Source organism: Cricetulus griseus, chromosome 6 (assembly GCF_003668045.3).
Source record: "Cricetulus griseus strain 17A/GY chromosome 6, alternate assembly CriGri-PICRH-1.0, whole genome shotgun sequence".
Taxonomy (NCBI): domain Eukaryota; kingdom Metazoa; phylum Chordata; class Mammalia; order Rodentia; family Cricetidae; genus Cricetulus; species Cricetulus griseus.
In genome coordinates this window covers 37,100,411-37,115,717 of record NC_048599.1, presented here as the reverse complement: position 1 = coordinate 37,115,717, position 15,307 = coordinate 37,100,411, and the positions used below count along the sequence as shown (strand labels likewise).

At 39.4% G+C, this 15,307-nt stretch overlaps 1 protein-coding gene across 1 annotated transcript in view; it reads left to right on the top strand.

Moving 5' to 3' along the window:
* Macrod2 (mono-ADP ribosylhydrolase 2) overlaps nucleotides 1-15,307 on the top strand; it is a 1,968,760-nt gene that overhangs the window by 1,350,184 nt on the left and 603,269 nt on the right. The window contains exon 7 of the mRNA XM_035446323.1: nucleotides 8,645-8,675. Coding sequence (XP_035302214.1) covers nucleotides 8,645-8,675 — 31 coding nt within the window. The remainder of the gene's footprint in view (nucleotides 1-8,644; nucleotides 8,676-15,307) is intronic.

Here is a 15,307-nt window from a genome sequence, read left to right as displayed (position 1 = left end):
TATCCACTGGAGCAAGGCAGACCTTCATGTTTACACACTTAAAGAAAACACTCTCCCTTACACAGAAACTATCAATTATTAATAGCTCCTCAGTTAGGGTTGGGTGCTTAGGATCCCCTCCTGCCTCCATGATGGTATGCTTACTGGCTTGATGTTGTGCAGATCTTGTTCAAGCAACCTCAGCTTCTGTGGGTTCATGAGAGCAGTGGTCTTGTCATGTTAAAAAGACACTATTTCTCACTAGTCTCCTATGATCTCTGATTCTTAAAGTCTTTCTACTGGCTCTTTCCAGAAGGTCCCTGAACCTTGGAAGGAGGGGCATGACATAGATGTCTCACTTGTGACTGAGCAGTCCACTGACACATGTTCTCTGCACTTGAATTAGTTGTGAGTTTCTTCTTCCGGGGTTAACCATTTCTCATTGCACAGAAAAACTTCTCTGATGAGGTCTGAAAGCTCCACTGATCTGTGGGGGTTGACATGTAAATTTAGAGGGCAGTGTGATAATAAGCCCATTTAATGGACTAATAGCAATAGGTTAACCCCTGGGGCTGTGAGCTTCCAACAATGTTCTGGAGCAGATTTATGGTATCAAGGTAGAAGAAAAGATATAATTGACTATTTTTCATATAAGAAAATACTCCTTAGTTTTCCATTGTTCATCATAGCTTGATTCTATGTTTTAAGAAGGAAGAAATGCATGCTATATCACAGTCCTTTCATGAAATAAATTAGGTAACATCCATAGAGCTCTGACCTCAGTGCTCAGTGTTTTGCAGTAATTAGAGAAATTATATCCATTATTATGGCCATGTTGCTGCCTCTCAGCACAAGCTGTAACACTCATGCTTCTTTTAAAAAAATAACATTAGATAATTGAATAGCTTGATATGACATTCACTTCAATTATTTGTTAAGATGGGGAAACTGAGACATTTTGTGGCCCTGCTTTCAATCTCTCATCACTGCACCAGTGTTTCCTCAACTCAACTACTCACTTCACACATTTTGGTTAACATAGTACTATAAGTGACACATGTAGCACTTTTATTTTCCAAAGGGAATTCATTTAATCACCTTATATAGGAATCCAGTGTTCCTTGTTCCAGTGCATTGTAATCACATACAGTTTGGGCAGATTTCTATCATTGCTATTGTTACAGCATTTTTGTGTGTTGATCTACTCCTCTACTCAATGGCTTTCACCAGGAAACATTTCTTTCTTGTTCACATAGCCAAAGGTCAGCTGGGGGCACAACTGAGTAAAAGCTGAATTTTCTTCCTCTTTTTGATTTATTTCTCTGATCTCCTGAGCCAGCAGGAAGCATGTATTTCACACACTATACTCTCAATGAGTTTCCTCCAAGGGCAAGAGTACAAAAGTTTAAACCCATATATCATGTCCACTATTAGCATATGGCAAGTTGGGTCCAAACTTGGGTCTATCATTAGTGGAATGAGGAAAATCCCATTGCCTCTGGCTTTGTTAAGACATATAACTATAGCAAATACCATAGGCTACAAGGCTTAGACAACAGACATTGGTTGTCATAGTTTTGGAAGCTAGGAAATTCAACATCAAGGTATTGGTACTTTGCTGTCTAGGTGAGACTCTCTTTGTTTGCACATAGCCTTATTTGTTAGCTTTCTTCACTGGGCAGAAAGAGCTCATCTCTTCCATGCCCCTTCTTGGACACTAATCCCATTTATGAGGGCTTTACCCCTTGACCTAATCACCTCTCAATGCTGCCAGTTTGAAATTCAAATTCTTTCACAATGCATTTAGATTTCAACAAATGAATTGGGAGTCAGCATAAATATTCAGATACGAGTACAACCCAAGTAGAATTTTTTAGTCACTTGAGGGCACTATAATAAATCACTATATAATGTAGGGCTGAAATATCTGAAGTAGAGTACTGGTCACTTTAGCTTGTAAAAGCTGCAGACTGCCATTTTCTTCTAGTGTCTTCACATAGTAAAGGGCAAAACTAGCTAGTTTGATTCATGGTATCAAGCAATAGTACTTATTTCACTCTTGAGGGCTCTACATCATTATCTTGTCCACCCCAAACATCAACACAGTAGGGTTGAGACTTGAGTACATGAATTTGGAGTTGAGGGATGAGTAAGAACAAGTATTTCATCCATTGCAGAAGAACTGAGGAAATCATATAGTAAAGAATGTGGCTAGAAGGAAGGAAAAAGACTTGGGGACAGCATGAAGATCATGTAGATCCTATTAAGGTATAGATAATTTATTTTAAATGGCAAGGCTCTTGTGTTTGACACCTCAAAATGTCTTATATAAATAGAGCTGGCCAAAAATATTCAGAGTATAGTAGAGGCTCAGTGGAAGCTATTAGTGGATCACATGCTAAGCTGGATTGACACTATTCTTGTTATAACAAATAGAAATTCCAAAGTACTCTGCTCCCTAGATGAGTAAACTATGGCACAATTAAAGACAACCAATTGTCCTCTGGATCTCATTGTGTTTAAGACACAATTGCTCTTACTATAATTTATTCAGTAGCATTCCTCTTGCACTTTGGATATTTTACAATAAACAATAGTTTTTAAAAAGCCACTCTGGAGCCGGGCATTGGTGGCACACTCCTTTAATCCCAGCACTCGGGAGGCAGAGGCAGGCAGATCTCTGTGAGTTTGAGGCCAGCCTGGTCTACAAGAGCTAGTTCCAGGGCAGCCTCCAAAAGCCACAGAGAAACCCTGTCTCGAAAAACCAAAAAAATAAATAAAAATAAAAAATAAAAAAAGTAAAAAGCCACTCTGTTTGTTAACACGAGTAATTGGTTATCTGTCATTCCTGGTGAATTTACTAGATACCTGTAAACCCTTGACTTTTGGTTGACTAATCAATGAGATGTATATGCCTTAACTTCTGTCTGAAGGTCTTTCATGACACAGCAGCATTAGCCAAGGAACCAGCTACAAACATTAAAAGGAATGGTAGAGGCCTTGAAGAAGCTATGGCAGAGAGTTTATTAGGTATTAGATGAGTACCATTCTGGACAAGACAGAAATAGAAGTTTTAAAAACTTATGTATGACAGAGTAAAGCAGTGGCTCAGAAGTATTGCTCTCTAAATATGAAATAAGTTTAGGAAATAATCAGTTTCTCCTCCTTTTTTAGTCATGTTTAGCATGTGGTCCCAGGGACACATGTTTCATAATTCTCAAACATGAATTTTGTAGATGACAAAACCATGTTGGCATCAAAAGGTTGCCCATGCCTGCCACAGAGATCTGCTTTTGAGAATTATCTAAATAAATTAACCATACCAATTTCATTAAAATTTGAAATGATGAGCAAACATGTTATATTGTAACCTACTGAGCATTTTTTTCCTTAGTAGTACATAGAGAAACAAAACAATGTTTCCTGCAAGTGACAGCTTCCTCAATTCAGTATAATGTAATACATAATTAAAAACATTTAAGCAGAAGGTATGTCATGTAGTGTTATTTGCTTGCAAATAATGAGAAATCTACCCAAACCTGAATGAACCATAAAATATGTGTGTTGGCTCAGAAATTGAAAGACCTCCAAGGTTGGAAACATTTTGTAGCTAATTTATACCAACTGGTCACTGATCCTGGAACTCCCCATCTGTTTATCTGTGTGGCTAAGCAGTACCCTGTGCTACTTACTTAAGTCAGTTGACATTTTCCCTTGGGAATGAGAATGGTAGGCCTGTCAAATAGCAAGGCTGCTGCCCAAGACTGCATGGTTTGACCATGAATAAGGATGAGAGAAAAATTCTTTCCATTCTTTTCAACGGTCAGGGAAAAAAATAAGTACTGGCAATGAGGGTTCATGGGCAGTGATCAGAAGTGATGTCAGAGTCAACTGAGGAGGCTGAGGGCCTCCTGTCTTTGCCCTCCATTTAGTAATATAGAAAGAGAAAAAAATGGGGGCCATAACAGTAGAGCATGGGAGACACAATCTGCAGACTTACCAACCTCGTGCTTTCTAAGTGTGTGAAATGGACCTGCAGGGCTAAGGAAGTAATTTCCTGTTGGTCCAATCTACATTTTGACAAATGAAGAGTCCTTTCTCCTGGCCAAGCTAAGTGGTTCATTATTTTTCTCCCAAGAGAGCAAGTATATTCTGGCTTGGGAAAACTTAGCTAAAAGCCAAAAGCTATGAAAAAAGGTTTCTTTTTCTTTTCCATTTTTAATTAATTATTTTATATTCCTACTGAAGTTCATCTTCCTTCCTCTCCTCCTAGTCCACTGCCTCTACCTCCCCTCTCTCCTCCTCCAACCACTTCTCCTCCATTCCTATTTAGAAAGGGTCAGGCCTCCCATGGATATAGACAGAACATGGCATATCAAGTTATAGTAAGACTAAGCACCTCCCTTGTTATTAAGACTGGGCAAGGCTACCTAGTATGAGGAATAGTGTTCTAAAAGCCAGCAAAAAAAAAATTGTCAGAACCAGCCCTTGCTGCCACTGTTAGGAGTCCCACAAGAAGACTGAGACATACAACTGTCACGCATGTGCAGGTCAGTCCCATGCAGGCTCCCTGGTTGTCAGTTTGGTCTCTGTGAGTTCATCTAAGCAGGGTTAGTTGATTCTGTGGGGTCTCCTGTGATGTCCTACACTGATGCCTTTGGCTCCTACAATCCTTCTTCCCTCTCTTCAGCAGGATTTCCTGAGTTCAGTCTATTGTTTGGCTGTAGGTCTCTGGATCTATTTCCACCAGCTTCTTGAGGAATCCTCTCTGATGATAATTGAGCTAGGCACCAATCTATGAGTAGATCAGAATATCATTAGGCATCATTACCTTGACATTTCTTTTGCTTCCAGTAGTGTATGGTTCTATCCTAGGTCTCTGGGACCTCAGCTTCTGGTGTCTGGTGCTCCATGCAGTGTCAGTAGTGGGCTCACTCTCATGGCATAGGTCTAAGGCTGGATCATTCATTGATTGGCCAGTCCCACAATCTCTGTGTCACCTTTACCCCAGCAGATCCCATTAGCCAGACAGACTGTAGGTCAAAGGTTATGTGACTAATTCTGTGGGTGGACTTGGGGGCAGGCAGGGATGGGGACATGAGGGATCAGGTGGGGGTTGGATACGGTGGAGAGGAGAGTTGGAATCAGGTTTCTGATGATGCTGTGATCAGATTTCATTAACACAGATTCCCTTTGCTCTCAGGGTTTGCTGGTAAGAGATTCTAGAAGCTTAAAAATTGTACTGCTGATGTAATTTCTAAAATTCTGTAGGTGACTGCCGAGTTAAATGTACTTCAAACAAACTAAAATAATTTGCCGGAGTCTGGCTACAATCTCCCATCTCTAAATGAGAGAAGAGTTTCGAGGGAGGAGGTTATATTGAGTACAACTTTGAAATAAAGACATCTTAAGTTTCTCAATTCTGATGTCCACATTGTAAATGTATTATGACAAAGAACACAGACCATATATATGCTGCAATAATCCCTTTGCCAATCTCTCCCTCTCTCTTTCTTTCTTCATTTTCCCCTCCTTTCTCATTCCTCTCAATAAAGTGTGATTAATGGCAGAAATTTGGTTTACATGAATTATATTCAAAGTTATTTTCTGTAAAATAAATTTTGCATGCCATTATATTCCCATCTCAGCTTCATCATTGCCTCTTGAGCTAACACAATTAATATTACCAAAGTCACCCCCCATTACATCACCATTTCCCTTCACATTTAAGGCAACAATGTCACTTTCAGATGAGTCTATTTTTCCTTGTTAAAACAGACAAGGCATTTCATACATTGAGACTCAGTTACATGGTTACATAATTGATTCCGAGAGAGGACTGGAGTTCAGGCAAAAACAGTTGCTGTTATCTGCTCAGTACTTCCTTTCTTCTGCTATATCCGGGGAAACAACTCAGGTGACTAGACTTGAGGGTGAAGTAGAGGGAAGTAGAGGGCAGTTAGTTCAGATTAATTCCCCAGGAAGCAGACTCTGAGATACAGTGAGCATGCCAGATATCTGTTAACAAATACTTCATGGTTGGCATCTGGGCAAGAGAGATTGGAAAGAAGCTGCAGTAGACTAAAGGAGAGGATGAAGTGGAAATCAGGCCCAGTGCCAGCCCCTGCTGACCCCATGCAGAGCTCTGATGCAAGAAGGGTCCGTCATTACTACATGGAGGGAGCCAAGATGGCCAGACCTTTGTACAAGTCATTGATCTGTTACTAGTGTGGGCTGCCCCAGGAGGGTCGAGGTTCTGAGTGAGATTTCATTTTGCAGCTAGATGGTCCCTGAAAAGTCTGTTCATGAAAGGCTGTCTTCTGAAAGCAATGTTCCTCAGAGAGGGGCTATTTTTCCCTGAAGGAACATTTAACAATCTAAGTTTTCCTGTCATGATTAGAGAAATGTTGCTGGCATCTAGTGGGATTTGTCCAGGGACACTCCAAACATGCAAAGGGCAACCTCCAAGAAAAAAAAATAAGTGATTGATCCAAAGCATTAATAGTTCTGTGATGAGGACAACCTGCTTCAGGCTAGTCAGACATTTCAAACAAGCTTCTAGACATCTTCTTGGTGTCCTTGTTAATGGAGATGTAGATTGTCAGACAGTATTGCCTTCCTTTTTCCTCTTAATAGTTTAACAAGCCTTTGGAGGCAGATATGAAGGTTTCCTTCTGCTCATGAGGAAACTGACCCTCAGATCACTTAAGTGAACTGCTCCAGTTATGAAATGGGAGGACCAAATGTGGAGTAGAAAGTACCTGCTTGCAGAAATAATTGTTGTGTCTTCTTTCCCCTGAAAGTTCAAAACATGTCATTCCCCAAACACACCCCTCTAGCTTATTGGTTGTCTGAGTTGGAGACACAAGAAAAGAAAGAGCACAAAGCTGGTATTTTTAGTAAAATAATGGAAATTTAATTAAGATAAAATGAAAACAAACAAAACAGGAGTAGGACAAAGTAAACAAACCACCAGAAGAAAAGAGCCAAAGAAAAAGTATGAGAAACACATATAGCTAAGTATGGGGTCTGTTTTAGTGTTGCAGGAGATTTGTATTGCTGTAAAGAGACACCATGACCATGGCAACTCTTATAAATGAAAACATTTAACTCGGGCTCGGTTACAGTTTCAGAAGTTTAGTTTATTATCATCATGGAAAGAAACATGTTGAAAGAAGCAGCCTGCAGGCAGACATGTTGCTGAAGAAGGAGCTGAGAGTTTTACATATTGATCCACAGGCAGCAGGAGACTGTGTGTCACACTGGGCATAGCTTATAAAACCTCAAAGCCTGCCTGTACAGTTTTTGTTTTCAAGACAGGATTTCTTAGTAGCCTTGGCTTTTCTGAAACTCATTCTGAATACCATATTGGACTTGAACTCATAGAGTGCTGGGATTAAAGGCATGCACCACCACTGCCCAGCTTTGGTTTTCTGTGGTCGTCTCTGTTTGCTTCAAAGAGAAGTCTCTTAGATGAGGGTGAGAACCACACTTATCTGTGCATAAAAGATAAGTGTCAGCATGAAGTTAGGAATTACGCAGGTCTAGTAAACTGGAAGGAATAAGTACTCTTCAAAGTTTCACAACCTAAGTAGTTCTCCTTGGTTGGCTAAGTTATAAGCTTTTTACAGTTAAAAATCACAAAAATCACAAGAAAGACTTGATTAATTTACCTAGAAGTGTATCCACACCTGGACCACATTCCACAGCCTGAAAACCTCGTCTAAAGTAAAATGTACACCTGCACTTGTGCATTCATTTTCAAAATGAGAATGTTTACTATTCATCAGCACAATATGGTAGGAGCCATTGTATGGCAGGCAGGGTTTTGTACTGTTTCTCCTAAACAAAAGTATATGCACTTTCTAAGTTTATAATAAGCTTTCCTGATATATATTTTGCATATGAGAACAAAATATATAACATTCTTATAAAATATAAGTATCCACTTGATTTTCCCTAAGTGAATTTTGGTGAATTTTACCAAAATGTGCACCTGTGGCAAGGTTATCATTACAGTTGGACCATGACATGGTTGATGACTGTTGCCTGCCATATCCAAATTTCATGCCACTGATGTAGGATCCTGACACAGAGGCAGGAAGTGCTGCTTGCTGAGCAGCTATTACCTGGTGATGCCTCCTTCACACATATGTGAGAGATGTAAAGAATCTATAAAACCACAATAGAGCAAAGTAGCAAAGTGGTTTCAAAGGATAAGTTTTGATCATTAGGTTGTCTTTGCTTGGGTGTAATCTGTTTCATTATTGATTACATTTGGTTCTTTGTTTGAAACAGGGTTCCACTTTGTAGTCTCCGCTAGTCTAGAACTTGCTGTGTAGCTGTTGCTAGCCTCAAACTCACAGAGATCCAGCTGTTTCTGCCCTCTGAGTGTAGGGGTTATAGTCATGTACCTCAACACAAGATTTTTGTAATGTCATAATAATAATAATGGCTGAACAATTGTCTCAGGAGGTTCCTGAAAATTTATGGCTGGGTCTTGTGAGTTCATTTAAATACTTGAACTCACAGCTCTGAGCATAACTTCGAGTAGCTTCATAAATGGAAGCAACCACACTATCAAGTAAAATAGATATCCATGTAGATAATGCTGAGCAAAGCTGTTCTTTACAATTTACTGTTGTTTTTTATGGTTTATTCACAGGCATTTCCCTGCATTTCAACAGGCATATATGGTAAGTGATTTAACATTTGATGGTGTTTGTAATTTTTTGTTGTTAAATTGGTGGGTAGGGGTAGGGAATGGTTAACTGGAAAACTACAAAATTCTTCTATGAATATATTTTTCTGTGACTTAGAGAGACTGAAAATGTAGGTCAAGTTCCACTAAGGAGTCCCAGAGGGTTATTCAGATTGGTTTGTGTTCTTGAATTTGGTTACATTGAACATACAGATGAAATGGTTTGACACATGTTGGCTCTAAATCTTTTGTTATATAAAAAAATTTGTTCTTACAAAATTGACTTCTCAAATTGTTTTCTCTAATAAAGTCAGATTTTTCTCTCACAAAATGTATAATGTACACAAAACCTAGCATCTTTGTTTTATTGTGACTTACAAACATTTAAAATACATAGACATTATATCTCTCTGTGTGTGTCTATCTTAAACTTTTAAGATCTCCAAAGAAGTCATTGTTAATAAAAACAAAAAAAAATATTTTAATAACCTGCAAATGTTTTCTTCCCTGATGCTGATGCATTGTTTGAAATAGTGAACAATGGACTTTTTCTTAACCTGGTATTCCTTTAAAAGCCTTAATGAGAATAAAATAAAAAATGTCCCACCAAACAAAATGAAGATGCCAAAGACCTGGTCATGCATTTAAACATTTAAGGTGGGACTCCCTCCTCTTCAGATTGCACTTTAGAAAACATGAGTCCATTTTGTAGGTATGGACAGGTAAGGATGGGGCTCTTCTAAGCCATTTGTCCATGTCCTTTATGCTTCTCCTTCCTTACAAATGTGCTATTAGAAATCTGAACTATTTGCATAATGGAAGCATTGTGTGCAGGTAGTGCTGTGCCCAGCTCCACACTTCAGCACGTGAGGAATCTGACCAGCTAACACTGCAGACACAGGTATCATTGTGAAGATGTTCATTCATCATGATCTTGATTTTCCTCAACAATAAGCAAACATAACTGCCTAAACAACCACATTGGGATCTTTGTCTTTTACCATATCAAGCCATTGATGCCTTTTATTTCTGAAAATATTATAGTAATGTGCAAAGAATTATAATAGGATATGCTATGAAAGGGGGGTAGCTAGAAAGAAAGCAGAAAAGCAAAGGACAATGAGAAGAGACTATAAAAATAGACCCCCTGAATAGACAGGATATACAAAGTGTGATCTAAAGTAGGTCCTGGTCAATATTCTTTCCAGAAGGGCAAGAATCCCTTCTTAGAGAGGGAATATGGCTGAAAATCTAACAACTGGTTCAGTCTTCCCTTGAGTGGAAAAGGAACAAGTGAAGACAGTTAGGATTGCAATAAAGTGGCTCATACTAACTCGTTGAAAGGGCTGGGCATCATTTATTTTTTTAATTGGCTCTTCGTTTCAGGGTACAGTCCCTGATTTGGGGGAAGGCCAGGTTGTGGGAAAATGAGTGAGATTGTCATATTGTGTGCATAGTTATAAAGTAAATGTGAGCAATGATTGCTTCTCAGCTGTGATTCTCTTCTTCAGCCTAGGACCTCAACCCATGGAGCAGTTCTGTGTACATTCAGGGTGGGACTTTATTTCTTAGTTAAGCATCTATAGAAATAACTTACAGATTATATAGAGGTATATTTCCTAGTTGACTGCTAACCTAGCCAAGTTGACAATGAAGATTAGTCATTACCATTGCTACCAGACAGGTATAGCCATTTCCACAACACTGGGTCAAAGAATATAGTACTCAAGTCACAGCTTCTCCTCTCAATTCTGTTTGTTTTGGGAAATTTAATTTTGGAATGAGGATAAAACCCATGGCAGTCAGGGACCAGAGACCCATGTTCAGTTTTAATTCGTGTCATTTATTTTACTAACTTGTAGAAAACAACAAGATGCTCTAGTTTATGGCCTGTTCTACACTGGACAATTTGAAGATGACACCCATTGCTCTTATGAAACCAAAGCTTTCTGGTTGGTCCTTGATCCTTTGGAGGACACATATATTGTTGAATGGTTATTCTCTTGTTCTTATTCAGAGCCTGCTTGCACCTCTTTCTTAACTGACTGCATTAGTTTTACTTTTATCTTAATTTCTGGAGGGTTGATTTAGTAATTTATTTAAAAAATGTAGTCTTTGTCTGTAAAGGAAAAAGAAATTAACACAAGCATAGACTGAAAAATAGTTACTGGTACAATTGATTTTGAGCAAATTTTAGAATAATCTTAGGTTCCTTTCCCTGCCTTTCTTACTCAGTACTGAAAGCCTCACTAGATTAATTTTTCTGTATCACCACTTGCTGCATGCTTCCCATCTGCTCTGAGCCTTGGATTGCATTTCATTACTTGGGAGTTCATCTTCATCCCCCCTTCTTGGAACAATGGGCACTTTCTATTTCTATTCCCTGAAACTATGGCACTTTCAAAAAGAGAAGAAAAAAAAAATCCCAACCCTCTCTGAGAGGATGTGAAGTAGTGCCCTCAGATTTATATATTTTGACATGTTTAAAAGAACAATTTAGTTGGCAGCAGCTTTGGTTTGATTTGATTGAGGCAATGTTCTTGAACTTGTGATCCTGCTGTCCCAGCCTCCTGAATAACTGGGGTTAAAGGTATACAACATCATGCCCAACTTGCAGGTTTTTTTTAAGTTATTAATTAATTTATTTTTTGCCAGGAAAGTTATTTTTGAAGAAACACTTGGCTAGTATTTTTTTTTTCAGAATACCATTTGGCATTCATCCATAAAAGACACATCCTCTGTAACACAATCTGAGAACATACATGTAACCAGGTGCAGTCATCCATCTCTTATATAATACACTCCTTTATCACACACACACACACACACACACACACACACACACACACACACACACACTGTATTGGCATCTTGCCTTGCCAGTGAATCTGTGTTGGTGACCGCACCCTTTGGGCATGGGTTCAGATGCAGATGTCACCCATTATAAGGTAGAGGAGGGGCTGTATTGTGCTCTCGTGGGTTGTGGAGAGCATCAGTAGGGCAGAGACTGCAGCTTCTGGAGCAGGAAGACTATGGTGGTTATTTACTCTTATCTGTGTGCTTCCCTAATAGATACCTATTTATCATTTATCTTGGGTCTGGTGGACTCATTAAATCCCCACCAACTCACACACGGCAAAGTTATGTTATCTGCACTATCTCCATCTTTGCTTTCTACCCAACACTCCAAGAAGAAACATACTACGCATATCTGAGCAGGTTGCACTTCCATTTCCAGGAAGCCTGGAGTGTCTGACTCTTAGAGATCACTGCACCTCCCAAAACCTTTGAGAATTTGAACATGACTTATAAATGCTTTCTTGTGTTACTCCATACAGTTTTTTTCTGAATAAGTTTTGTACTCACAGCCAGGTGGGATTCTTATTGCCATTAACATTGTTATTATTTTGTTCTGTGCGGTGTCAAACCCAGGGAGCCTTGCACTTGCTAGGCAGGTATTGTACCACTCAGTTATACCTCTTAACATGTAGGCTCTTTCAAGAATCACAGTATCCTGGTGCATATGCTGTGCACACCCCATACCCTGAAAAGTGCTGTGTCTATCAATTAGCAAATAGTTGTTGTTGTTGAGAGTAATAATGTTATACAAATTGTTCCATACTGAAGATATAGAAAAACAAAAAAAAAATTGATTGGCAAAATAGCAGGCAGAGAAAGCTAATCACTAGCCATTTTCTTTTTAAATTTTTTTCTTCACATATAAAATGCAAACATTATACATATTCACCTGATATCATGGGCTGTTTTGCTATATGGATACATTGTGCAATGCTCAAATCAGGCTGTATATGTTCATGATTTCAAGCATATTTATGGTTAAAACCTTCAAAACCATTTCTCCTTGCCTTTTGAAATAGTAACACTTTGTGATTATCTATAGTCAACCTGCCCAAGTGACATTTTCCTGGTGGGTAAACAAGGCTACTTTAAGGAAAAGAAATATTTGTAAAAAGAATTTTCAAACCAGAATTTGCGTTTGTGGGCACGGAAGCTCAAATGGTGATAGAACTTGCTCACTGGAGAGCCCATGCTGAACAGGCCATTTCACTTAAGCAGAAATCCTTTGTGGTTTGTCACAGCTCCCAGGACTATGGTCAGTGGGGGACATATAGGCCAGTGAGCTGGCACATTGTGATCTTGTGGCACACCTCACCCCACAGGCTTCTCCAGAAGCTGTTACACTGTCTTATATAAGTCACTTTTTAAGAGTATTGACCTGCAAAGGAGTTGCCATCCTGCTCCCTCAATTTGAGTATCTTGGATGCATGTTTTGAAAATATTTAGTTAAGGCCAAGACACTCTAGAGCCCAGGAACTTCCACATATTCTTATCTGACAGATGCCAAAAAACAAAACAAAACAAAACAAAACAACAACAACAACAAAAAAAAAAAAAAAAAAAACAGACTACTATATGCCTGCAGGACATGACTAGGCCAGCACTCAGGGCCACCTGGACCCAGAAGAAGCTTCCCCTTCCCCATCCTTTTTCCTATTCCTTGGCCTTGAGAAGGCAAACTCTGAGTACCCCAGAAACAGCTGAGGACAGCAGCCCACCCTATGATTCACCCTGATTTAAGGAAGAGATATGGTTGGAACACACCCTGCCTCCTTTGAAGTTCCCCTGGAGGAGAAAGGGACTTTACCACAGGGCCTTTGGGGGCTGTCTGACTGACTGCCCCTGCATAAGGTTTTCAGCACAGCTGCTCAGGACCCTAGACCTCCTGCTGACTAGCAGGATGAAAAGCCTCATTTAGGAAGGCACCAAAGGAAAGCCAGTGTTCCTTTTAGAAAAATAGATCCAGGTGAGGCTAACCGTCCAGATCCCTGTTAAACATTTGAATTGGCCTCCACATTAGTCTCAGAGGGACAACTCTGAACTTCCCTGATCGACTTTTCAGACCCGGTTTGTGCAGTGAAGTCTGCCCTCTGAGTCCCATTTGGACACTCTAGTGCTAACAAGTTAACAAAAAGAAAGTTAAAAAAAATTGACTAGACATGATACAGAGCAAAGGAATTTTTACTAGAAGCAAATGGTAAAATAATTTTAGTCCGCTTTATGAGAGTCACTAGAGTTAGCAGATATAAAGTCCAGGCAGAAATCTCTGTCCATTGAGTACTTGGAAATTGAGTAAATAGTCTCTCAGGAGAAAAAGGAAAACATCTGAAGTGTTCTCATATACGATGGGGTATTTTTAGAGAGAAAGTAATTTTAGACAATGAGTTAAGGGCTGAAAACCTGAAGAGCACTGTCAGTACAACATAGCTTAGCCGAAGTAATTCCAGTATGTATTCATTGTACCGGCCAGAGTGCAAGGTCTACTACTTTCAAAATCTGTTACCAAATATTGCTGGTCCAAACTTTTAACTGAACCCTCCAGTGGCATTAAGGTTCATTTCTCTGCTCCTAATAAGCACAAAGGAACCTTTTGTGTACATGGTAAATATTTTTTTTTCTGATTGTACAGCTGTCTAAGTTGACAGGCATGCCTTGGAAGGAGATGAGGATACTCCTCAATGACCATGCTGGGGGCATACCTGCCTCTTTGCACTTTAAATGCTATCAGGTTTTAGGTGTGACCACTAGTGCTGTAGAAGTCTGACCTTGCTGGAAAGAATAATCCTCTCTGGTAATCCATTTGGAAACCAAAGGAAAGAAATGACAAAAGTATGTGCCCTTGCTTTCATCTCTGCAACTTCCTCCCTTGTTGTATTTTTTCCCTCTTCTCTTTGATATTTCCATTTGCTTTGAAAACTTCCTTTCAGGTGGTCTAATAATGATTTGTCTCCCTTTCACAAAAATCTGCTTTGGGCATGCTATGATTTTTTTCCTTCTCAAGTTATATCCACTATAGGAAACTTTATCACTCTTAGCAATCCTTGAATTAATCACTGCTCCACAAAGCAAAGTGGCATTAGAATCAGTGTAACTTACTTCCCTTGAGAAATAGTGTTACTACTGCCAAACCCAGCTCAATTCTATCACATTTGAATGTTATTCTATGAACTGACAATCATGAGGCAACAGAGAGAACTAGTTTGAGATAGCAAAATCTCAGGTATGAAACTGCTTCTAACCCTCTGAAACCTTTTGATTTGAAGAGACAATTTCAGCCAATATACTCAGATGCACTCATGTTTCCATATACATCCCATATAAAATATGGTACGAAGCTCTTCTTCTTCTTCTTCTTCTTCTTCTTCTTCTTCTTCTTCTTCTTCTTCTTCTTCTTCTTCTTCTTCTTCTTCTTCTTCTCCTCCCCCTCCTCCTCCTCCTCCTCCCCCTCCTCCTCCCCCTTCTCCTTTTTTGAGTGTTCTAAGCTATGCAGGTCTCAAAAGTTAAGACACCAAGGTAACCCAAAGCAAAGCACTAGCCTTCCATTAGAAAACATTCTCAAGTATCTAACAAAGGTATTTGCTAGTTCATTCTATATAAAAAGCCAGTAAGTTTGTATGAGCAGAGCTCCCTCAGGAGCCCCACTGAAAATGTGAAGGCCTTGGAAGCTTGTTTCTGTGGGTACTGAGGACACAGGAGGAAGCTGGCTCACCTTGGTGGTATGCAGTTTCAACAGAAATTAATGATCAATATGTCAAAAGTGATCAGAGT